The 25,352-nt window shown below is 36.9% G+C and overlaps 1 protein-coding gene across 1 annotated transcript; it reads right to left on the reverse strand.

Annotated features, from left to right (window-relative positions):
- Positions 1-140: 140 nt before the first annotated feature.
- dsf (nuclear receptor dissatisfaction) lies at positions 141-25,201 on the reverse strand. The gene is made up of 10 exons (XM_076118438.1): positions 24,976-25,201; positions 20,859-20,939; positions 20,297-20,458; positions 3,619-3,776; positions 3,064-3,237; positions 2,802-2,912; positions 1,708-1,947; positions 1,503-1,584; positions 1,272-1,377; positions 141-1,033 (listed from the first exon to the last, which is right to left on the reverse strand). Exons 1-10 carry the CDS (start codon positions 24,983-24,985, stop codon positions 823-825), a joined length of 1,335 nt encoding a protein of 444 aa, XP_075974553.1. The 5' UTR covers positions 24,986-25,201; the 3' UTR covers positions 141-822.
- Between the last annotated feature and the right edge of the window lie 151 nt (positions 25,202-25,352).

Consider the following 25,352-nt stretch of genomic DNA (forward strand, 5'->3'; position numbering starts at 1 on the left):
AATTTATGGTGCATAATATAATTGTAATAAACTTATATTCTATTCAATAAAGTACAATATCATTTACAGTTTTATACATTGTGACTAGGTTGACTAGATAGTTCGTAAAGGTACTCAGGTTTTTTTTATAAGTGAAATATTTTAAGTTCAGATGCATCTATAGGATCCAAATACATTTGACGTCAAGTAATTATCAATGATTTCTATTATAGATAACAGGTATATTTACACACTATGATTAGATCCTTCCTACAAGAATTGATTTATGTTTTTATTAAATGCATATCTACCTTAGTTTACTTGAGAACCGATTTAAGTAGTAATATTATTCTATAACAAATGGGATTTTGAGTACACTTGCATAAGAGAGGCTAATTTCGATATTTATAGTTTCAGTAGCAAACATCAGGTCTTCCATAGTTATTATTTTGGGAACAATATTTATTATACACTTCAGAACCATTCAAGTATCACTTAAGTCTACTAGAATAGATGAACAACAATCGAGGTTTTTATACGTCTTCAAAATTACTATCTTCCCGTTACTCATAGTTATTGTGCTTCCCTATTTTATCGATATGTCCTTACAAATTGGTAGCGACATCTAGTAATCGTCTATACCAGGGGTTCCCAACCTTTTCTTAGTCAGGGACCACTTTTATATTATTCTTGTAAGCAGGGACCACTATGTTAGTATATTAAAGGTATAGTGTATCCCCCTGAAAATTTTAAATTTTAAAGCCATTCACGGACCAAATTTTGACTATTGCGGACCACCGCGGCACCGGTTGGAAACCACTGGTCTATACTTTTCTAAGATTCCTATGGAGATGAACAATTGTCGGTGGTGTGTGTACTCGTGGGTACGGCGGGCGGGTGGAAGGCTGGCGTCGGTGCCGGCTGCATGCGGTACATGTCGTGTAGAAGCGTCGCCACGGACACGTCTCCCACCGTGTCGCGGAACAGTAGTAACTCGATCGAACGAGAACGCACCGCGCGGAGAGATGGCAGCAGTAGGAGTAGGCGACCGAACCTGAAATTGAAAACGTTGATGACTTATACAATGCAATTATTTTAATGTGGTAAAATCCTATCCTGCCTAAAGTTATATATAAGATTGCAGAAGTACGCTATTTTCTCTTAATCCGTCTATCCGTTTTCATCTATAAAGTGTAGGTACCTATATTGCTATAAATAAGTAGTTACCTAAGTAGGTACTTGAAATAGGTAGATAATGGAAAACAAAATGGAAGGATTTATTCATTGTTTACCTGGTGGGCTGCCTGGTATATCTAGTACGCACGTAGTCCGCCAGAATGCATTGAGCCTGATCTTGCAACATTTCCACTGGTTGTGTCTCGCTCAACCCTGGAGTATCTGTGAGACAATCGCAAAATAAAGTGCCTAGTCGGAAAAAATATAAACTATGTCTATGTCTATATTAAGTAAGTATATCAGATTAAAAGTAAAATGGGTTTCGGGGAAGGCTATGTATAACTTACCTGGTGAAAATAATACAATCGCCTTCATGCATCCACATTCGCTGCCGTCGGGAGCTATTTGCCGAAATCGACAAAGAATCTCCTGCAAAATAAAACACATTTACTTATAGCATACAATCACGACGACTCAGGTCCTTCAGTCATCTAGTATTAGGTACGTATTTAAAAGATAATTATTTACAAATACTATGACAAAGGGTCAAACCTGTAAAGTATTCAACTCTAAATCAGCCAATGGATCGGGCGGGAGACGTGCCCTGGCGGCGGACGCGGCGAGCAACGGTGCGAGGTCCCACGGAGCGGACCACTGCGCCAGGTGCAGCAGGAACAAGTCCTTCCACGCGGCTCGGAGCAACACCAGCTGATCAGACGCCGCTAGTGCCTGGAACGGCGCCAAACACCGCACCCAGCGGACTGCCATGAACAGCAGGCGGGCACTGGTCTCCTGATTTATGAAGAAGAAAGTATCTATGTAATTACATAAGTTGTTACATACGTACCTACTAAGTATTTAATGTTGCGTCACGGCGTCCGTCCATTCCGAACTCTTCATTAGGTAGGTACGTCTTTTGTTCTTATTTTGTCAAATTCTGTTTCTGTGATTTCTTATTTTTTGCAGACACACAACGTTAAAACACCACACACTGTGCCCTACGTATAGAGATATGTATATTATAGAGTAAGTATGTATGTATGAATGTACCTATCTATCTATCAAGCATAAAATATAAAACGTTTAAATATTAAATTACGTTCGTAGTTATATAAACTTTTAAATAATAACCCGTTTTAAAATACAGTAGGTAGAGGGCAGATACTGTGGACGAGTGAAACTTGAACTTTCGTAGCGAACTTAAAATGCCTCCAGTAACGCAACGCACAAAGTTGATGGGCGTGGTAAGTCAAGTTAAGGCGATAAGTCACCCCGCGGCCGCCCAATCGCGAGTCCGCGCCCGCCCCTAGTCAAAAAGCCACCTATCAAATGTCAATGTTTACACCCCTTCAAGACAACTTTGACTTCGCGCTTTTATAAAATACCTACTCTGGAAGAATTGTGGTAGTTTTCCTACCCTAAAAAAGCTATTAAACAATGATTTAAGTAATTTGTATGATGTAAGCCAGTAAGTCACCCTTTATCGATGTAAGTATTCTAATTAAGTATACCTTACAGCTCTAAAGACGTAAGTTGGGTAGTTACTCATATCTGTTTCACCAGATGTACTTAGTGTGCTAATTTTGTTTCATTAATTGAACGATCAATTTACCTCTATAAAAACATTTTTTGCGTAGTAAACTTACTTGTAAAAGTTCCCATGTGGGTGCCAAGGGTGCTCCAAATGCACTAGGTGGTGGCCGCAACAAAGTAGGATCTCCCTGTAATTGCAGCTGTTTTGCGCTCCACATCAACTCCTACGAACAACAAGAACAAAAACAATTTATCAATTCGTTGGGCCAATAGGTAGTAGAAATTCGGAAAGTATAGTCAACGAGAAGAGCTGGTAAAACTGCACAGGCATTTCTTTTAAAAGCGTGTATTCAGAAGTAAGTAATGAGAGCTAACCTGGCATTTGTCCGAAGACATAAGAATATGTAGCAGGCCAGGCGGTGGTGGCGCTAAGAACGGTTCTGGCACGAGTGGTAGAGGGCTCGAGGCGCCCGCACCGCCGGCCCCGCTCGACCCGGCCGACGACGCCGTGCTCAGTGGTGCTGGCTCGTTCAAACCCGTTATACTGAACTGGTAGTTCAAAGATAACTAGGTTTAAATAATATAGTACTTTTTGAAAGCAAGCTATTATTAAGTCAACTTATAAAATTACTTAGTCCAATGCTTAAATCATAGGTACATACCTACTTAGACGACGGTCTCTACCACCCTTAAACGCGTTAGACAATAACAAATCTTTGATATTAATCGTGTTGCGTTTTGATTGACCGAATATCTGACTACTTAATTAGGGTGACCCGACTTCGTTAATAAAAAATACGGTCGAATAGAGAACCTCCTCTCTGGAGTCGGTTAAATATTTGACACAATATCTTCAATAAACTATACATGCTTACTGTAACTTAAAAACTGATTCAGAGTAACTGTACTACAAATGATGTATTTATTTACCTGGAAGTTGAACGGCTGAGGCAATGGCGTATACGGCGATGGTGGTGAGAGCTTCAGTGGGTGAGGCTTGTGAGCGTGAGTTAGTTGCGGCGGAGGTAGAGCACCCATCGCGCCCGCCTGCAGCTTGGGCTTACGAGGACCTCGCTCATGCTGAACTGCTACAAGAAATATTTGGGGTATTAGAACAATGCAAGATCACCCAAAAATTTATAAATCTCGGCTTAATAATTACAATATCAGTACTTAAATCATAGACCGGGTATCAGCAGTATGTACAATGCCTTATTAGACAAACGATAATCAGTTTTTGGGCTCCATAATTTTAACGGTTAAAACAAAACTCAGAAATGAATCAAGATAGAAAAATCTGAGTAAAAAATTATATTAAACTGTCAAAAAGTATTCATATTATGTCAGTGCCTTTAACCGAGGCGTTCCTGGCTGAATTCGTCACGAAAAAAATATTATTAGCCATTTGCTTCCAAAGAAGTAAATAAAAAAAAAAACAAATCTAATGGCATCCTCACAGTTTTTTGGCGGTGAATTGCCAGTAAAATGTTGCGAATTATAATGCTTTCCAAAAAGTTTTATTCATCATCATCAATGTTTTTTTTTATTCTTATAAGCAACTTCTTTTTCAACTGCATGTTCCACTGCACTACCATAGTTTGTTTAAAATAATAAATAATTAAGTCTAAACCCTGAAAAAGCGCTTTGAAATTTTAAATTAAGTGTGTTATTACAATAAAACTTAACTATAAGTAACTTTTAAAAACTAAACTAAACTAGAAATAATTAAAAAAAACAAAATATTTACATACTTACAATTATACAATATATTTACAATATAAAATATGGATACAAAAGGAGTGCGTCACGCGTCGTAGAATTTCTCCTCACCATCGTCGACTGGTAACGTACCCAGAATGCTGGCAGCATTGCCACGTTGGATGGCAATGCTAATTCTTTGACCAAAGTAAAGGCCAGCATTCTGGTCACGCGTAGCATCGACGAGACGCTTCGCAATCTCTCGGTAGAGACTACGAGCACTCGGGCCCCACGGTCCCAAGGTTTCAACCCCAAACGGCACAAATACGTAATTACCAATAATGTTACTATATTTGCGCCGCTTGAGGTTTTCTGCTGATGCGGCAGCAGCGCCCGCAACGCCCACCGTACCTGGAATATGGGAAGGCGCCAAGGTGTCGACACAGGTTGCATCCCAAACCAAGGGCCTGCCCATACTCCAAGGCAACAACGACATACCGTCCGGCCTCTTCCCATCGTCGCGCGCCAGCCCATTGGGTTCTAATAGAGCTGGAACACCCGCGGTGGCAAGAGACCGGCGAATTATGTCGTTTAGGTGGGCGTGACGCGGGAAACGACCCGCACTCTTATTACATGATAGACCATGGTGCCCGAGCTCGCCGACAGCTTCCCCGCAGTGACAACGATGCGGAGAAACACACGAGGCTCCTAAACGAAGACATGTGGCGATGCGGAACGTGGTATCATCGAGCATGGTACCTACGTTAAATGAAGGGAGAGCCTGAAGCCAAAGCCCCGATTCCCATTCCCCCACAGCCAGAAGGCGAGCACGCTCAGCAGAAGTGGAAGATGTTAATAAAATATTTTCCTTAATCAAACTGCTGAGCGGCGCGTCCCACTGTCTCTGAGAGAACAAGTTTCGAGGTAAATCCGTGTTTGGAGCGGCCATTTTCCAGGCGTTCATGGCATCGGTCTTACACGACACTTCAGAATTAACCAGTGTAGGAGCTAAAATTTTCCTGGTCAATTCTTCCGTGCCGTGGACCGAGGACAGGAACGCAGGCAAACTAACATCTGAAATTTTGCGGACGCCGAGGCCTCCTAAACGAATAGGCAAGGAAGCCTGAAGCCATGCACGGTCGTCCAAGGCCACATTGAGAATTTTGGTGAGTGTATTTCTAATGATATCATCAATTTTGAGAAGTGGAACCGAGATTTTCCAAAAAGGCGAAGCTCTAAGGGCATGTGTAAATTTTGGGACGAAAAGACAAAACCGAATGATAGTAAATGCAGAATGAATATTAATTTTGATGAGGCGTTCCGAAATTTCATTAAAATTTTGAATTTTTTCCTCTATAAAAGGTTCAAAACCATCTTCTAAAATAGGGGACCCAAGGAGGCGAAGAGAGTTTTGTTGCATAATTTTCAAATTAGGAGCCAAAGTAGTGAATTTAGAAAAAACCAAAGATTTGTCTGGTAAGTTATTAAAAAAAATTTCGCATTTATTTGAATTAAGTTCTAAACCAATTCGTTTGAATTCATTTTTTAGGAAAGCCAAATCATTAAAAACGGTATCTACATCGCCCCCAAGGGTACCATCATCCAAATACCAAACGTTAAATTTTGAATTTAGACGCCGAATAATGGGGTTAATAGCCAAGCTAAAAATGACCGGTCCAAGAGGGTCACCCTGTTGACAGCCTACTGAAGACTCCAAAAGATTATCCTTAAAGAGTAATTTAGAAGGGTGCCGATAACATTGCCAAAGAAATTTAAATAATTTAGGTGTTTCTAATTTTGCCTGTGTCAACAGAGTGTCCCGATTCACAGAATTGAAGGCATTCTTTAGGTCAACCTTTAGGATGACCTCACCTTCACTGCAGCGAAGGTACGTCCTCAGCGCGTGTATGGCAGCCTCACAGCCCCCTTTTGATCCGAAACCGAGTTGAAGGGGCTGGAATTTTGAAGCCAAATGTTCTTTATAAAATTTACAACCAATTTTTGCTGCCATACGCCGATAGGTACACCCGACGGCGATGGGGCGAATGCCGCCATCCGACTTTCGCAGGGCGCATAAATTGGCGCCATACAAAACGTCAACGACGGCACCGGCCACACCGCCGGAGAGCATCAAGTTAATCAGAGCGGTGAGCTCCTTCAGCAGTTCGCAACCGGCCTCACCGGCGCCCGGACTCACAAGGTCTTTCAGGTGTTGGGGCGTTAGCCCGTCGAGACCGCCGGCCGATCCACTCCTGAAAGAGCCCACAGCCGCGAGGACGTCCTTCGAAGTAGTCAGGATATGATATAAGTATTTTAATTTAATCTACATTATCTTTTGATAATTAAATGGGAGTCTAAACCTAAAAGTTACTTTTTATCCTGTTTCACAAGTAGGTACCTAAAATCGGAAAAGCAAACAATATTGTAAAAGGTATTTTCTGCTTTTTCGGCCCGTTTACGAAATGTCCAGCTTTTTTCTCCGTTAAAAGCAATAAAGTAGAGTAAGGCTCGTGAGATATTTATATATTCGTCCTATCTATTAATTTTAGGTGAATATCTAATAAACAATCACCAGTATTTGAGGAGAATCGGTCAATAGTAAACTTAGGTGTCAAGCCTTTAGATCTTATGTATGTAGCTGTGTACCTACATCAAAGGTAGATTCTGTTTGTTTTCTCGTGCCAGCATGGCATCTCGGCTCAATTTAGTCAAGCTCTACAACGCCTACACAGCTACAATATAAATTATCTTCACTCATTAAATTTTCATATTGACAATTGCTTACAACAACGTAACTGCAACCTACGTGATTAGGTACTAAAAGCAGAATTAGCCTTCTCCGACATTGCTTCCAATTTTACCAGGATGTTGCAGAATAAAATATACACATTTCTGGTTAATGTAAAATTAGACTCTTAAACGATTCTGGCTTATGCAGTGCGACTATTTAAAGAAACCTTTTTGGAAATTATTCTAATTCAGCATATTATTGGCAATTAATTGTCAAAAAAACTGACAGGATGCCATTAATATTTTTTTTTCATTTATTTCTTTGTCAACAAATAGCTTCAATGTATTTTTTCGAGACAAACGGACAACTACACTCCAATAAAGAGCATCGAACTATGTATAAAAACTTTTTAAACAATGTGGTTTATTATTAGGCTCTTTCGTTTCTCATTAAAAAGTTAAAAATTATGGATCACGCCGTTGTAACGTCTCTATTTGCGAAACAAAAGCCCAAAATATTTTTATCACATATAGTTGAACAATCATAATATGCCGTTCTGTAATGAAACAATCATCAATTAAAAAATCGTAAATAAATATCACTTATGTTTAAAATTGCATTTCAATGAACCGATCAACAGACCCCGTATTCCGAAAACCTGAATACCTCGAAATATTGATACCACGAAAAATTGTCTACCTAGATCCGCTTACGTTTTATAAATAGAGAAAAACTATTCATTTTCAGTGCTTATATTTATTGCAATCGAAGTTTACAATACTACCCACTAATAATTAAAAAAATATCAATGTTTCTGTTGACAGAATTATTTTTTCACAATTACGGTTGTTATTACAATATATTTTATCATTTCTATTTACCACTTTGGAAATAATTACTTAAAACTCTCCCGATTGAACATTTGAATAGTTTTTTGACCAACTTCAATATAACAATATCTGTTCAAATTGACATTATTAGCGTTTGAGCGCTAAGACGATATCTCTACGACTTTGTATAATAATATCGGTCTTTAAGTTACAATATTTAATTACCTTATTACATTAGGCATTTATCTCCCACCTTACTTTTCTCCATATATAAACTTTTTGTTTTTTGTACTCCTTTATACAGTTGAAAGGGTGTCAAGAAATTCTCTTGCATTTATTAAACCGTCTTGAAGTGAGAAGACACCGAGTCAAGAGAGTGAAAACTACAACACGACCACGTATATTTTAATTGTCTCTTATTCATAAATATTGATTATTCTTTGTGAATAGCAAATAGTAAGTAGTTAGTTGTTTTACACGTGGGATTATAGAGCCATGAACCGCTTATTCGCTGGCGATCCCTCGGTAAGCCGGGATCGTCCGACGACTACCTTTGTGTGTAATGTGCACACAAGCCTGCGATCATAATGGCAAATGAAACGATTACTTGGAAGTAAGTACTCTGTATTACTTAATTGTAACTCATAATCTCAATACCAGTAACAAGTATAGATTTTTAGAAACAAATATTTTCCGTAAATAGTGAAACTATTGTGTTTAATTTTGTATTTTTAATCAAAATCTATACTAATATTATAAAGCTGAAGAGTTTGTTTGTTTGTTTGTTTGTTTGTTTGTTTGTTTGTTTGAACGCGCTAATCTCAGGAACTACTGGTCCGATTTGAAAAATTCTTTCGGTGTTAGATAGCCCATTTATCGAGGAAGGCTATAGGCTATATAACATCACGCTACGGTCATTAGGAGCGGAGTAGCAACAAAAAATGTTACAAAAACGGGGAAAAATTTGACACATTCTCTTAGGTGACGCAAGCGAAGTTGCGCGGGTCAGCTAGTTGAGTATAAATTACAATTAGATCTTAATATTTTATTAAATTTGTTAGTAATTGAACTAAACGGGTTAGATTTAAAAAATCTGCAATTAAACTTAAAGTAATTAAGTTGAATATACAGAAGACTATGAATGATTTACTTATTACGTAACTTTAAAACGTAGTACCTAACTAGAGCATCAATCCTAATCACTATTTGAGAAATATTCTAGAGTTGTCAAAACGTTGCTTGGTTAAAGAAATACAACGTTACAGTTACCGTTTTTATTTACCTTTAAAAAAAACAACGCAAGAAGCTGCAGGGAAAACACTTCCCAGTAAAAAGTATCAAGTTAAAACTCAGTTCGTCAGAAATTAATTGCACTTCCAATGTGCATGTGGCCTCTGTAGGGATGACGTCACGCAATCAGCTTACCGGGGCTGAGTCCATGAGAATGCGGCTATTGTTCCCGCACATGTCGGCGCATACGCTGCGTTCCCGCGCCGCCGCTACGAGCCTCTACGAGTGCTACGACATTACTACGAATACCTACTGTCTACGGCTTAACTCGTACGCTGACGTTCCATGCACTATTCGAATTACTGACACGGCTTAGTGGACTTGAAATTTTAATGACTTGAGAGTGGCTTTATTACGGGCATTAGTGTCAGTTACGCTTTTCATGATATAGTAGCTGATGCGTGCGGCGCTCGCAAAACTTCTATTTTATTGTTTTAAGTTAAACATACCTATAACTTGTCAAATTATTCAATGTATAATACTTAAATACACACAATAATTGAAAACTGTCCGCTGACTATATTCATAAGCGTAAATTGTAAAGAAGTAAAATAAGTGAATAAGCAACCAATTTGACCTCTGATTGGCACTAAATGAGTCCAATAACTTGTATAATAAAGGTCAGACAGTACCTAATCGATCGAAGGCAACGTTATACTTGAGGAGTTATTTCAATCAGGCTCAACGGTACATGTTACTAGGTTTAAACGATTATAATCATCAATTAAATATTAATAATATCGTGTAGGTACCTACAGAAAATCTTTCATTACTAAGAGCCGAAAAATAGTGGATAGTTGATCAACCAGTTTTCATGATTTTATGCAACAATCTTCTTTCCAATCATGCAAAAAGTAAGAAGTTTTACTCTACATTTTACATAATGTAGGCAAAACAATAAACTTACGATTATTGCGATAAACAAAAGTGACAGTTTCATAAAACAAATCGCGTGTATCGTAGTGACAGAGTAACTGATGCAATGTTAACCTTTTGTTTATGGGGCACATGTAATCCCAAATAGAACACGTGGTTTTTTTCTCGACGTCATCGACTTCCCCTCGCTTTTTACAAAATAATCTCTATTTCTATCGCTTTAAGGTTTAAAGTTAATATGTGAGCAGTAATTTGGGGTCGTTTAGGCCGAGGGCTCAGTCTCCAGCGTGACGCGGATAAGCATGATTTTAATTAAATGAAGGCGAAATGTGTAACAAGCTTCCATGATCTGATGACTTCGCAGCACTATGGATTAGTGGTTCTTTAATATAATTTATGCCACTTTTAAATTAAAGTATTTTAACTATTGATGTGTAAATATGGACGGTTCTAATAAAGCTGGTAAGATTTCCAATCGTTTAATAAATTGCGAAATAGTCATATTTTACGATGTAAGTTGTAAATTCAGGGCACTTCAATTTAAGCTACAAAAATGACAACATTAGTTAAAAGCGATTAATCATTGATAGTCAATTCACAGCTGCCAAATTGTATCCAAGATATTAAACTCAAAAAGAAGTTAAGCCGGCGTCGCTTAAGCCCGTGTAAAAGGCGCTCAGTGAATCACATTTGTAACGTTTAAAAGGGAGATTTAACTTCAAACATCTATCGCGAGCCCCTCGCCCGGCGAATTGAAAGCAAACAAAACATGTTTTTCAAAAAGGTAGTTGATACAAAAAGTATTTGTTATTTATTACCCGCGAGGCAATGGCGGTTCGACGTCAATTACTTTCACTACATTTTAATTTGGTGTTTTTGAAAATAGCCGACGGTAATTAATGTTTGGCTAACATAAATAATGATGTATGGAACACGATCATTTACTGACTGGTAAATAATTCACGAATAAACGTTACTTTGTAGTTTAAATTGAGTAATTTAAAATTTTACTTTCCTCTCCTATCTTTATATTCTCAATAAACGAAAATTTTATCCTTGGCAGAAGCAAAAAACCAGAAACAAAGCAACACTTCTACACAATCTACACACTTCGAAATAAAATCAATGAATGTGATTTAAAACAAAGAAATCGAAGAAACAAAACTTTCAAAGTACTTATGAATACTCGGGAATATAAAAGCGAATAGCAAATATACAACAAGTACATTTAAATGCAATCGCAGGTGTGACAGTGGTTAAGGTGGTGGCGGTGTATAAAAGCATTTGTTGCAGCAGTAACTCATCGCAATATTGCAGGTCGCCGGCGGGCTGGTCCTGATACATAACGTACTTACGTCACGTTACTGCCTCTGTAAGTGGAGTTCTGCGGTCGATACCATAGTGATGTACTCCGCTCTCCCTACTCGAGGGCATTGCTTTTATATTGCTTTTTATCGTTCACGTCACTTGCTAAAAGATTTTTTGTTGAATGAGACGTAGAGATGGCATAGAAGTTCATAGTCTAATCTAATTAAAAAGCTTTGTGGCAAGAAATATCACTCAACCGATTTCATTTTCACGTATTGATAGTTAGTTGTTTAGTATTATTATCGACCAACTTTATCTACAATCTAGATTACAAACTTATATCTTAAATAACGTAGAACAACGTCTACAAAGCACTTATAACAGTAGCTTGCAACTTCAGTATTTGTAACAAAGAGAAAGTTGTACAGGTATTATTTATCGATAGTAGAGCACTTCTCTGGTCGAGCAGACACGTACCCTGAGGAGTGTGGAGGCCGGCGGGTGTGGGGTGTGATTAATGACCCAATAATCCCGGCGCTCACCGCCTGCCCTATGAAAGCTTCACGAAGCCGAATTGGTGAGCGGTCAAAAGGTTTATTGACTGAACAGGCATAACCAAGACGCACTTACATAACTAACGAGTGTGTTAAGTAAGTCATCAACTTGACATGCCTTTAATTATATTTTAGCTAGGTTTACTGAAATTAACTTACGTTTTTCACAGATTCCATTTCATGATTTCTGCAACTCAATGGAATTTATCATAAAACTACATTGCTAGAACGTTATAAGATCGATTGACAATTCAAGAACATTTATTCGTGTTCTAGCATATCTCGTACTAGTGTTACGGGAACTCGAAAAGAAAAAGTTTCGTACAGAGCTAACCCTAATTATAATGATGTGTGAGTGCAAAGAAATAAAACTATCACAATACCATATTCAAACATGTTTATAGACATGTCTAGTTAATAAGAGCTTTACATGTGAGGTATTCATTTTCCAGCAATGTTAGCGAGATTCATTGAAAGAGCATGACTTGCCAAATGTTGGCGTCAAGAGGCAAGCCGCCGCTACGATAATATCAACTCGGATCAAGATGTTAAACAACCTGCTTTTTGCATTATAGGCTTTACAAAATAGATTTATGCGACGACCGAGGATCAAAAGATATAATCAATGTAGGTTAATGGCTCAACTCAATATTTTCATGCATAAGTAATAATAATTAAACACAAGATATTGTCTAATCACTGATTGCGTTGATCAAATTTCATTGATGTATTTGTATAGGCGCCTATTTAAAAGGCCAATAAATAAAGAACTCAGTCAGCTTAAATGTAAGCGTCTATTTGTGTGTAGGTAAAATGTTTATTTGCCACAAATGTTATTAGCGCTCCATAGCTGCGCATCAAAATCATCGTGTGGAAAATATCCGAGGAGAGAACGACCCCGTGTCCCGACATTCGTTCCGACGTTAATTCCAGCCGCATTTGTTCCATTACATTTCCGACACAAAGTAGATACGCGTTTGCCGAATTGACTAGGTGGATGCGACCAGGCGAACGGCGAACGAAGAGGATGGGGCGAGCCGGCCGTGCAGCCCGACAGGGACGGAGTATCAAAAGTGAGAAAGATGTATTCAGAAGTGAAATAGTCTGCTGGCTGAGCACATCATCATTAACGAGCCAGAGAGGGCGGAGGGCAGCGAAGAGGCAGAGGGGGCGCGTCAGGTGGGCGATGTCCCACGCTCCGACACACCTGCGAGCGAAATTGTTCCTTACCGCGACCACCTCAGGGAACTTATCCGTGTAAAGCTAGCGTGATACGAGTGCCGACCTCAGGGAATATTTTCGAGTGCACCGACATAAATATGAGAAATATCCAGGTTTTTATTCACCTTCCACCCCGCGGGGTCCGCTCGGGCCCGGACAAACATCTCATATAATAGATGTCCAACAATGTCGAGATGACAACGGGTTTTCTCACACACGCTTAGTTTTGCTTTTATATTTACTATGACACCTGTCAATATATTTAATAAAAACAAAATAGACACCACCTTCAATATATGTTAAGTGAGCTTTTATTTATCAATCGCATTGATAGAATATTTTTACAAAGTCACTCATTGTTGCTTTCCTGTACTTGTACTTTTTACTGTCATTTCGACAAATCATTCCAATGTTAACTGGTAAAACATGTTGATCGAGAAACAACATGGAGCTTTTTCCTAAAAGATAAAGGAAGGTTTATAAAAACGAATTAAAAAAGAATCGAGCCTATTGGAGGAAAATGGTGAAAAACAAAATTGTATTCTGTTCATAAAGTTGATGCAAAGTTAGTAGTGCGGTTTTTGAACGTCGAGCCTGTTTCAGAACTGAACAAGTTGGGAGTGCACCGCATCGCTTTATTTTTCCGCTATAAATAACTTTGTTCTGTACACCATAAAGTTTACAGATGGACTAAAAAGTTCCCTATTTCATACTGCTTTGTAGAAGTTTGGCTGAAAAAGCGGACACAAGTTGCAAACATTAATAGCCAGGCAATTATTTAATTCAGTTTCACATTATAACACTCTGCGATCAAATTAGAGTTTTAAATAAAATAAATTACGTTCATTTGTAATATCTAATAATTAGGGATAAACCAAACTTAATTTAACTACAAAAACAATCATCAGTAAACCTCGACTAATCCATTCGTGTGTAATGCAATTAACCCACCCACCGAACAGCGCGAAAATTAATTAAGAATCACGTAAACATGTACAAAAAATAACCCCTAAACCAGATGCAACAGATTATCCCATTAAAACATTTTAGTTTCATTCGATATGACAGTGCAATAATTTGTTCACGCACAACATTAAAATGAAATTAGACGAGCGAGATTCACCCCCAGGGATGAATGAGGGTTGTTGAATCACTTGCTCTGTCAAAATATAGGCAATATTTTAGTTGGTTGGGAGGACAGCAGACAAACACGGAAGCGGTGAATAAATCACATAATCGGATCGAAAGCTACCCGGCTATTCAGGCCAACCTTTCACGAGACGTGTATCAATACAATACATACAGTATCTATGTTCTGTTATACTTGTATCGCTTACAATTGCAATAAATGAGTAAGGTAGGGAAAATTATAAACATCGGTAATTAGTTTATTTCTGTTTAAAATAAATAAATAAATTTATAAATTTAACCCATTTATGTCCCACTGCTGGGCAAGGGTCTCCTCCCGTAATGAGGGAGGGATTAGGCCTTGAGTCCACCACGCTGGCCAAGTGCGGGTTGGGGACTGTGCATGCCCTCAATAAATGTATTAAACAAATTTTAGGCATGCAAGGTTTCCTCACGATGTTTTCCTTCACCGTTGGAGCATGTGATAATTATTTCTAATACACACATAACTTCGAAAAGTCATTGGTGTGTTGCCTCGGGTTCGAACCTGCGACCACTTGCGTGGGAGGTGTCAACTTATACCACTCGGCTATCATGATGTATTTAAGTAAAATACAGAGGCTGTAGAAGTCTTTATTTTACTTGTTTTAATAAACTAAAAGTACGGGAATCTACGTGCACAACATTTTAAATTTGTGTCACCTGTAGATAAAACGAAACCTACAGTGTAACCCCATCAAAGTTTACATTAACCAACTAAAGTATAATTAAAAGTAATAAACATCTACAAACGTAACTAAAGTAGCCATTATAATACAATTGGCATCCCTTTGTTCGCACCCCTCGGCCGTCGACCGGGTGTGGTCACGGTGCACTAGGTGTTTAGCGCGAACACGTGTTACTGATCCTTAACACTGCTCAAAAAGCACCGATCTACTCCATTTGATACGCTCCCGATGCAACAGAGGGTTAATATATCAATAAATATTCATCATCCAGGAATATTAAGTGCGCAATAAAACTATTAGCTACCTGATGATCGTTCAGTATTAATAAACGTGTAGGGGTCACACGGTATGGAATGAATGTGTGATTTTAAAATGAAAATTAGATTTCAGTTTGATATTCTAAGTTTTCATATGGCTTGGAAAATAAATCAGTTCTTGTTTCATACTAGGAATAATGTAAAGATACGAAAGATACACGAGGCGGAGTAGAAATGTTTCGATTCGTTACCGGCCATTTAAATTCTCTTTTTAACACAAAAGGACTTCAAAAAGGTAAGCTCGTTGGAGAATCAAAATCTAGCGCGCGAACCGTTAAATTAAAAATAAATATTGCGAAACGTCAGCATGTTACGGGTCGGGTTCTGGAATATATCCAGGGAAAAATCGAAAAACGTTAGGATGGCCGATGTCGGTTCACAAGGGTGGTGTGGGGTAAGGTGAATCTTTTTGTGAAGTGGAGAGAATTAATTTAACCCGCTGCGGGGTAACACGACATGGCGGTAATTGAAAAGTTTGCCCCTTGTCGGAGCCAGCGCCGACGGCGACGCGTCTTCGCGACACTCACGTTTTATAACAGTCTTTTATGGTAATTGATATTTCAAATTATTACATAATATCTATTTTTAAACTTAAATAGTAGTACACCTATGCCGCTGTGTGCCAAGAAATATAAAGACAGGGGTGGGCGAAAGTTCATAAAAATCGTTGAATTGCAGCACCCTTACAATATAGTAAGGAAGTCAAAGTAGACACAATAGTACCCATCTGTTTTAAAACAAAATCAATCGCGTGTTTTCTAAATATTTTCTAGAAAAACGTTTTGTATTTTGAAAAGCTTTGTGCAAGTAGTCATTTAATATTCCAATTGAAGACACTGATTAACTTTCTTAAAGTCCATTCAAGAAAAAAGCTTTTAAACATCAGCCCTTTAACTTTTTCATCGAATATTGGAAAGTATCGGTAAGTTGGAAACAAACGCCTGGCTTGCTCGCACCCTGATCGATTTTAAATTAATTTTATAAAGTTAAATTGGGGATTATGTTTATTTGATCACTCGATAGGGAACGGTCGGTCGACCGGATAAAGGATTTTGTTTTCAACCTAAGCTTTTGTAAGTGTTATCAACATTCTTTTAGAATCTATTCTCCTAATTTTTATGAACGTATACAGTTTTTGGTTCTTCATATAATCCGTCCCAATTAACTTTGTTCCATCTATACCTTTAGATGATCAAACGTTATGTGTAAAAACTTCCCATGGCGGTTAACTTGTAATAAATCACTTATAATAAAGAGAGTAATAGGTATGTATGTATATTACCCTTAGTACAATACATATATTTGAATGTCTATAATAGTTAGGGACAGAGGTAGCCGGGTGTGTTGACGCATTGGCTAACATCGATTCGGTCTGTTTGCGCAACGATATTGAAGTTAGCTGATTGGCTCCCTGGCTGTGGGACTTGGCAAACTTAATGATTTACTTCCACAGAAACGTGACCTTTTTGTGTGGAAACCGAATTTGAATTTACGGGTACTTCTGTCGTGCGAGGTTAAAACTACAGTTATTGCTATAATAGCCGACAGTAGTTTTTTAATGAGGCTGTAAATGTTTTACTGTAAAAGTAATAAGTCTTATGAACTGTTTTTTAATAATAAGATTCACGTAAAAATTTCTCATCAAATACACGAATAAAATATTATGAATGTATTCTTGTGCTAGGCACTGAACAGATCAGAGGTAGCAAGAAAGGACTATATCACAATGTAAGCAAGAATAAAGTGAAACAAAGTTGTTGAACAAATAGCGCGAGGTGTGAAGTTGGAGGGTCGACAGGCTGGTCGTGACTGATTAATGGAATTAATTCATTATTCTGCGGTTGCGGCCGGTAAGCGACGCAGTCGAACTCAGCGCCGATGAATTGTTAATGGCTCAGTCTGCCATCGTGAGTACGCTTCAAGCTGAATACGGGAACGCTATTTTGGAAAAATATCAGTCGTTTTTTCGACTAAACATTCGATATATAACGTAGTGTTCAATTAGATAGATAGAATCTAATCTAATCTAGATACGAATCCTATTCAAGATTCGACTGTGCAGCTGGTTCAATTCGGTATTTGTTACTGGCTCTATATACAGTATAATTTTTGGCAATCGGAATTACCACAGAAATTAACAGCCTTCGGTATTTGCCACAGAAATCGAAGATCACAATTGTTTAGATTTCTTTCGTTTGTAGCATGGTGTTCAGATAAGCGATGAACCTTTAGATTTTAAGGTCTTAGCATCCAGTTGGGAGAGAATTTTCACCTTGAATTAATAACATAAACATTCGTACAACCTCGTGAAATAAAGTTGCAGCCTAGCTATATTTTGTCAGGTAGATGTGTAGTAGCGAGTAGCGGCGGGTAAGTTTCGTGAGGGCGTATAATTACGCGAGCGAGTAAACATATAAAGGTAATCCGGGCCGCGGCACAAAGTGATGCTCGTGAATAAATTAGCGAGGAGCACCTGCGGCGGGACCGCAGCCAGCGCCACCTACACGCTACAGGGTTACAATACACATAGCTGCTGCAATATTATGTACTGCAGTTAAGCGCTTTATGGATTTCGTCACGTCGTAATGCTGGCTTGACAAATTTTGTGCGAATAAATCGTGATTTTTTGGTTTAAGAAATTGTTACTTTAGTCGATATAATAAAGTTGTGTGTACTAGAAAAGGGGGTAATCCAAAAGCTAGCTTTACCACCAAACCATAAAGGGTAGAGTTGATTAATTAATAGAAATTGTAAAACAGGCTGTAACAGAATAACTATATACAAAAATCAATTTAAAGTTGTAACTTGTTAACAAAATTCGACTTGAGAAGAACAGGATTTTGCTTGCATCTCATCCAAAAAGATTTTGGTTTGTAAAAACCATTTAGTTGGGCCAATTTCAATTACTTAAAGCTTTGGCTAATTTATTTTACGAATTTAATGCATACATATCTAGATTCCATGATAAGACCACGACTATACAATATACATATTTTTTTTAAATGTATGTGTTACTGTAAAAGCCCGAACGGTGGTAAATCCTAAGATTTTCCGGTATAACCTAAGATTTACCAACTCGCAATGGTAAAAGTCCGAACAATTCTTTTATTTCGAACTTTTACCTATATTCACTTGATGATATCGTGATGTCGCCGGAGCCCCGCTTCGCGGGGCTCCTCCTTCTGGGTGGTTACAAAAAAAAACCACGAAGGCTAAGGTTAGCCTTCTAACCTAACCTACCCATGTCGCTATGCCCAAAACTCCTACTTTATAACTATGTCACAGTATATAATTATACCATGAAATAGTTATAAACATAGTTATGAAGAAGGATTTTTTTATATATCGTAACATCGTTTTTAAACTCTGGCTTGTTCGGACTTTTACCATTGAGAGTTGGTAAATCTTAGGTTTTACTGGAAAATCTTAGGATTTACCACAGTTCGGGCTTTTACAGTAACATATGCACTGATGATAATGCACTCCTGATAGGTTCTTTATCAACACTTCTCTGTCCCACCTAAAGGAAAATATCCTTAACATCGTTTTATTGCTTCTACGGTTACAATATTCGGCAACCCTAGAGAAGATATCACGTATATACGTATCATGCTAAAAGGCTTCGTCACATGCAGAGAGTTAGAGCCCGACTTGCGGCCGACATGGGACTCTATGAATATTCAATTATTCACAAGATTTTACTTAGAGAGAGATTTAGACCGAGTCACATAATATACCTCGCACAAATGCTCACACAATTGGAATTTGAAATCAAAGTATTTACGTAGGATAGTATGTATTATTTACATTATTGGTTATGTTAAAACTCTAACTTGTTTTCATTCTATTTTTTAATTCTATTTATTAGTATTAAATTCTATTCTAAAATGAATCCGAAAACATAATAAAACTAGGCTTCTTACTGATTCTCGATTAATATTTCCATAATGGTGAAAATAGTAATAATATCTCTATGTCATTTTAACGATGCCTTTTTGAAACATTTTTATCTGTAATGATTAAATATTATTGCGATTCAGGCCTATTTCTTGTTCATTTTAGGATTTTTGACTTCCTACCGTTGTTCGTAGCATGACACCTACGGATTTGTACAGATATTTAATAGAGTTTTTATAAAATTCTAAACAATTCCTAGTTGTCATCTATAACACAATATTAGTCTTTACAGTAACAAATAACCCACACAAAGGGTGACATCACAACACCGGCGCACAATATTGGGTTGAGGAGATGACGTAATGACAGATAGGATTCGAAGCTCCCGTGGAAATGGAACTGGCCGCCGGCAAGCGCTATATTTCACTCAATATTTGAGCGAGTGGACAAAACAACCTGCTGTGAGCCTGATGGACGTTATGTGCCGAATGATAGTGTATACGAACCTCACTGTAACTACCGTCACTACAGTGAACTACTGTGTGCCAAATATGAACGCTATTGTTCGGGAATAGCTATTGTGAGACCGTCATACTTGTTTCCAATGTTGATACTTTGTCGCCTATTGAATTGGTATTAGTTTAGGCGGTTTGGATGTGTTACACTAAATGATAATGTATCATTATTTTATGGAATGAATTAGACTAGTGTCAATATTCCAATTAGATACAAAAGCAACTTTTTGTTTCGGGTAAAAGTAGAGTCAATGTCTACAAGAATACTTATTTGATAAATGATCAATTTTAGATAATACATCCTCTTTTGAAATCTACATCTCTTTTAACTCTTTGGTTTTACATTTACCTTTACGACATAATTGTTATTGTGAAGATAAGTGGCAGAAAGTAATAACCTTTACTTTCTATCTTCCAGTTTTAGTTAAATAGCACTAAGCATAATGTGAGTCTTTTCCGTTTTTTTCGGTAAGATATGATATAGTAGATTATTACAGCATCATAGCATTACTTACCATCTTTGTTCATGTTGGCCTGGAAGCACTTGGCCAGTCGACAAGCTCGGCACTGGTTCCTGTGAGTCTTGTCCACCGGACAGCGGCCCTTCATCTCGCCGCCCGCCTTGCATGTGTACACGCGGTTCCTGTGGATCGACCGCTTGAAGAAACCCGAACAACCTGAGAATTAAACCACGTATAACTTCTGGGCAGACGGTACCAGACTAAAGATTGAGAGCCGAAATGCATAAAAAATCCTGCTTAAGTTTTCTAAAATATTTCTGTGGCTGCGAAATTTAAAATGCTCAAGGCACTCGTGTAACTTCATATACTTAGACTGAGTTTAGTCTTTTTATTTTGGCTTTTTCATTAAAACCATAACCTTTAGGCCATAATTTAAGGCAAAAAAAAAACTATTAAGTAGAGCTTGCTATCATATTGGACTAAGGCCTCTTCCGAGGACATCTATATACCTCTTGTAATAACAATTATCGTAAAATATCCAAGACCTACTTAGTAGATTGAATTAGAATTTTTGATAAGAAATTGTTTTAGGCTATGAAGTTATAATACTGCTTACCATCGCAGCTGTAGATGCCATAATGTTTGCCGGAACTTCTGTCTCCACACACATTGCACGGTATATCCAGTAGACGATCACCTGCAGTAAAAACATAATGTTATATATTTATACTTGTTCTAAAAGTAGAATTATTTAATCTCTGGGTCTAAAATTATTACTTAATAGTATTATAGTACCTATGTACGAATGTTAAACAGAGTGGTGAATATGCAGAGCCAATAGGAAAAATTGGTAATAACGACTAAAACTGCTACTTTCGAGCTGAAGCTATTCTATGTGTATGTGTATGCTTTAGTATCAGAGTTACTTGTTAAATTGTCAAAGAATAATATAATGATAATATCGGTAAATTCCATAATAAATATGTACTATTAACTAATAGTCATTATCAACAAAATCATGAACCATCAAGAAAGAAGATTAAAAATAACTCTTCGGTCTATCACTGGAGATATAAAAATCCTCAAGCTGAATGAGAAACAATAGTATTACTTAGAACTGTGGTAGACATTTAGACATCCCACGTAACACCTACAGTATCAAAGATAGATGTTTATTTATTAACTGACACTCCAGTAGAGCTCCCCTTTCCCAAAATAGATTAGTCAGATTACACCAATCTCGCTAATAACGTTGGTGTTTTTGTTCCGTTTAAGAAACGCCTTCCCCTCGCCCCCTTTCCTTTACGTCAGAGTTGTCTGTTACACCGAATAAGAATTACTATTGCTAGGTTGATGTTACGAAGTCTATGATTTGAATAAAAGAAAGCTCAATAAAAGACCCAACTAAACTTTAAGTCGTAATAGAAATAAATATTGTGCTACACATATTCCAAGCTGGCAGTAAGTAAGAGTAAAATGCAGCTATAAGCTACTTTTTAATATAAAAATGGGTAATGGTTTTTTTCACAGATTGTTTAATATACTGTTCAGTCATCATTAAACAGTATATTAAACAATGTGTAGAAAAAAGAATACAATATTCTCATCCATAAATCAGTGTTAAACGAAATAATGTTTAACAAAATAGTAAATTTGAATCAACTTGTCTAATCTGTTGCGGTGTAACAAGAAGCCCTCGTCTTAATGCCTCGAATCCTTTTCAAGAAAGTATATTTTATTTTTCGTTAAAACAGACTTAGACGACTTTACTGTTCGTCTTTCGGGCCTCTAAGGGAAGCCGCGAAGTGTCGTAATTATCCCCTTTTTGGCGTACTTTGAAAAGGATTTTATGGTAGGAAAAATTATAAAAGTCTCGTCTACATTTCATTCAAAGTGAAAAGATTTTTCTTCGTGTTTAGCGTTTTAAATAAAAGCTTTTTATACATAAGTATATGAAAGATATACATAACCATTTTTGTAGATTTAAAATAGAGTAAAGTAGGTTAAACTGGTAAAGTCTATTGACAGAGCCCTGTAAGTTGGAAAAAATAATATTTTACGTGATGTTCTCGATTTCTGTACTTAGTCTTTGCTATTTCGACAATAATTTAATATACAGACTTTAAGTTTGTCTTGTTTTATATCATTGCTAAAAACGGTAAATCGTCAGATAGTCTCGAAAAAAATAAAAATTGCTAATGAAGAACTCTTGGTTATCACAACAATAGAATCTTCTTCCTGTTAAAATAAAATGTCGTAAAACTAGCACGAATAATCGTCAAATATTGCATAATCTATTGTTCATCTATTAATGACGTATTAATAGGGTTAGACGTAGGTAATGAAAGCTGCACACGAGATACCGTGTGTATGTGTACTGATGCGTGTGGTCGCCGCGCACTGAACTCGACATAACGCGGAACAAATTGCGATAGTCGTGCGAAACACCACACTTGCTAATGCCGATCAAATGAATATACTTAATACTTGCCCTCGTGCTGTTTATTGTGAAGCACTACATGGATTATGTCTTTCATTCCTGTTTATTCTTACTTTTTTTGATAGTTGTTTTTACTATCTGTTGGAATTGCTTTTCTGACAGTAAATATTTCTTTAATACAAAATTTCGCCGGTTATGGTAAAATGATTATAGTAAGGCATACATTCTTTGTCATAAACTTCTCACGTTGCTCTACATTTCGTTGTTTTACGGGTTTCATTTTTACAGAAGTTTCAAACAACTTAAAAAATACTTGATCATGACATTTTGTGTAGGTATTGGGTGTTTGTACGGCGCAAGTTAGTAGTGGTGTTAGAATAATGTTCAGAAATCTTAATGTAGTTTAAGACTAAATTAGAACATTTTGATTATAACTTAGATGATTATTAAATATGATAATGATTACTACTATCTAGAGATTATGTATCTTTATCTTTTCTTGCCGAAAAAGCTTTCAGTAGGTAAGAACATATACTTATCTACCATCTAAAATTACAAATAACATTAATAATATTTTTTTTACTCATAGAAGTTCAGTAAATCATAAACTCTATACGATTCTTATAATCTTACTCATTGTTACATCATTTAGTTACTAAAGTAGTTCTTTCGCTATTGAAATGTATGCTTTTGTAAGATTCAACTAATACTTTGTTGACATGGATTTCCTAATTTCATTCCATGGACGTCCACACCAACTTACGTTTAGGTTCCGTCGGGCGATAGCGCGCTAATGATTTACTACAAGTTTAGAAGTGTAGGTACATTTCGTTACCCTTTAAATTCATAAAAATAACGATCTATTCGTTTATTGTAACCTTATGACTTAATCTTTATGTGATTACGAGTCAGCCGACATTTTTGCGTATAAAGAAATCAACAAAACATATTATACATAACAGGACTTATATAGCTACACATAAGAACACATAATCTTAAAAAGCAAACAAACAGACACATAATGAACTCAAACAACGGTAATAAGTTAGGCGTTAAGTGATTAGATTAAGTTACACCCTTTGTAAGAATCTGGGTAGGGACTAGGGGCGACTGACAACACCAAGTTTCGGGTCTGTCGTCCCTAAGTTACAGTGGTGAGTGTGAGGATCTAAGATCTTATTTGTGTGTTAACTACGAACAATGGACCGCTGAAACTTATACCACTGTATAACTCACTATAGTTTGTTAATCTTATTAGCTGTGCCAGTGATATTTGGGATAGATTCGTTTGAAGAACATAATAAGTAGGTTTTTAGTTTTGTAATGTTAATACAAAACTAAAAACCTACTTATTATGTTACGAATTAGAGTTAAGTGAGAAATTAACACTAATTTTATTTAAAAAGAGCCAAGAATGTAGTGGTTTTAGACAGCTCTACCGTTAATTATAGGCGTTATGTAAATGAATAATAAGACATAAAGATTCAAATGTATGACTAAAATATTGAATGGTATATTATTCGTGCACATTGTTCTTATATCCTATAATTTGAAATATGTAACCCAGTTTTTTGAGTCTAAACAGTGTCCTGACTTTGAGCAATTAAAAGCAAATGTGCTTACGGTACTATAAAACATTTTGCTAAACTCAAGGAGAGGAGTAGCAAACTTCATATTTATGGTTGTTATGTTACTTTACATTCATTATACATACTTTTCTTATTTTAGAAATACGTGTCTGATAGATTACGGATAAAACTTATTGACTTTTTTTTTTTTATTATATTGTTCACCAGAATCTACCAAATAATAAGTATACTATTTTTATAATAAGGTCCCTTGCCTGTCGGAGTGTTAAAGGAATGTAAGGTGGGCTACATCTCAATCTTATTTCTTAAATACACAGTTTGCTACGGCGCGTAGCGCGTCGATTGCTCATAGGGAAAAGAGCACATCAAATTATTATATGTTTACGACAGTTTAATTGATTAGGCAAAATTCCATCAATAATGAGATTTTTTATGGTGACTTAAACTCTATAAATACCAGTTATATCTACCGAAGCTTGTGTTGTAATTTATTCTTAAGCTGTAACACAACCAACTTTTGTAAAATTGGCAGGAAAATACATTTTCCTTGCGTTTTCTGCACTGTAAATTGTTTTTTAATGGTATTTTTGGATAAATACTTCAATAGAAGAGAGTCAGATTAAATTATACATGAGCTAGTTACATTTTTTTTCAAAGATATGAAGCTACAACAATTAGTTTGATTTAGAAATGAATCAGCTGACCTGTTCCCATTCTACGGACTGCCACGGCTGGCGCCCGTTGTCGCTCCCAGAAGGCAGACAGCTCGACTGTTGAATCGCAGCCTTAAAAAAAATCTACACCACAATTTTTTTCTACAAACATATTTTAAAAACTTCACTTAAAACTTTTTAAATGTCAAAATAAATCGCGGAAAACACCAATAATTTAAAGTATTTCTTTACAAACGTTCTTATAGAACCTGTCAAAGTACATATGTACGAAACTTTTAATGACTTATGTAGGTGACTTCACCACCCAGTCGCGGCTTTCGACAGACTGCTCCGATAATTGTGATCTTTGAAGCCGCTGCGGAGATCGCGAGTCACATCATCCCCTGATTACATCGAGTCCCACCCCC

Source organism: Anticarsia gemmatalis, chromosome 9, assembly GCF_050436995.1.
Source record: "Anticarsia gemmatalis isolate Benzon Research Colony breed Stoneville strain chromosome 9, ilAntGemm2 primary, whole genome shotgun sequence".
Lineage (NCBI taxonomy): Eukaryota > Metazoa > Arthropoda > Insecta > Lepidoptera > Erebidae > Anticarsia > Anticarsia gemmatalis.

Coding starts and splice junctions, on each gene's coding strand:
- dsf (XM_076118438.1), bottom strand. Junction 20,459..20,858: donor TGGCATCTACAGCTGCGATG/GTAAGCAGTATT, acceptor TTTAATTCTCAG/GTTGTTCGGGTTTCTTCAAG. Junction 1,948..2,801: donor CCACATGGGAACTTTTACAA/GTAAGTTTACTA, acceptor TTCATAAATCAG/GAGACCAGTGCCCGCCTGCT.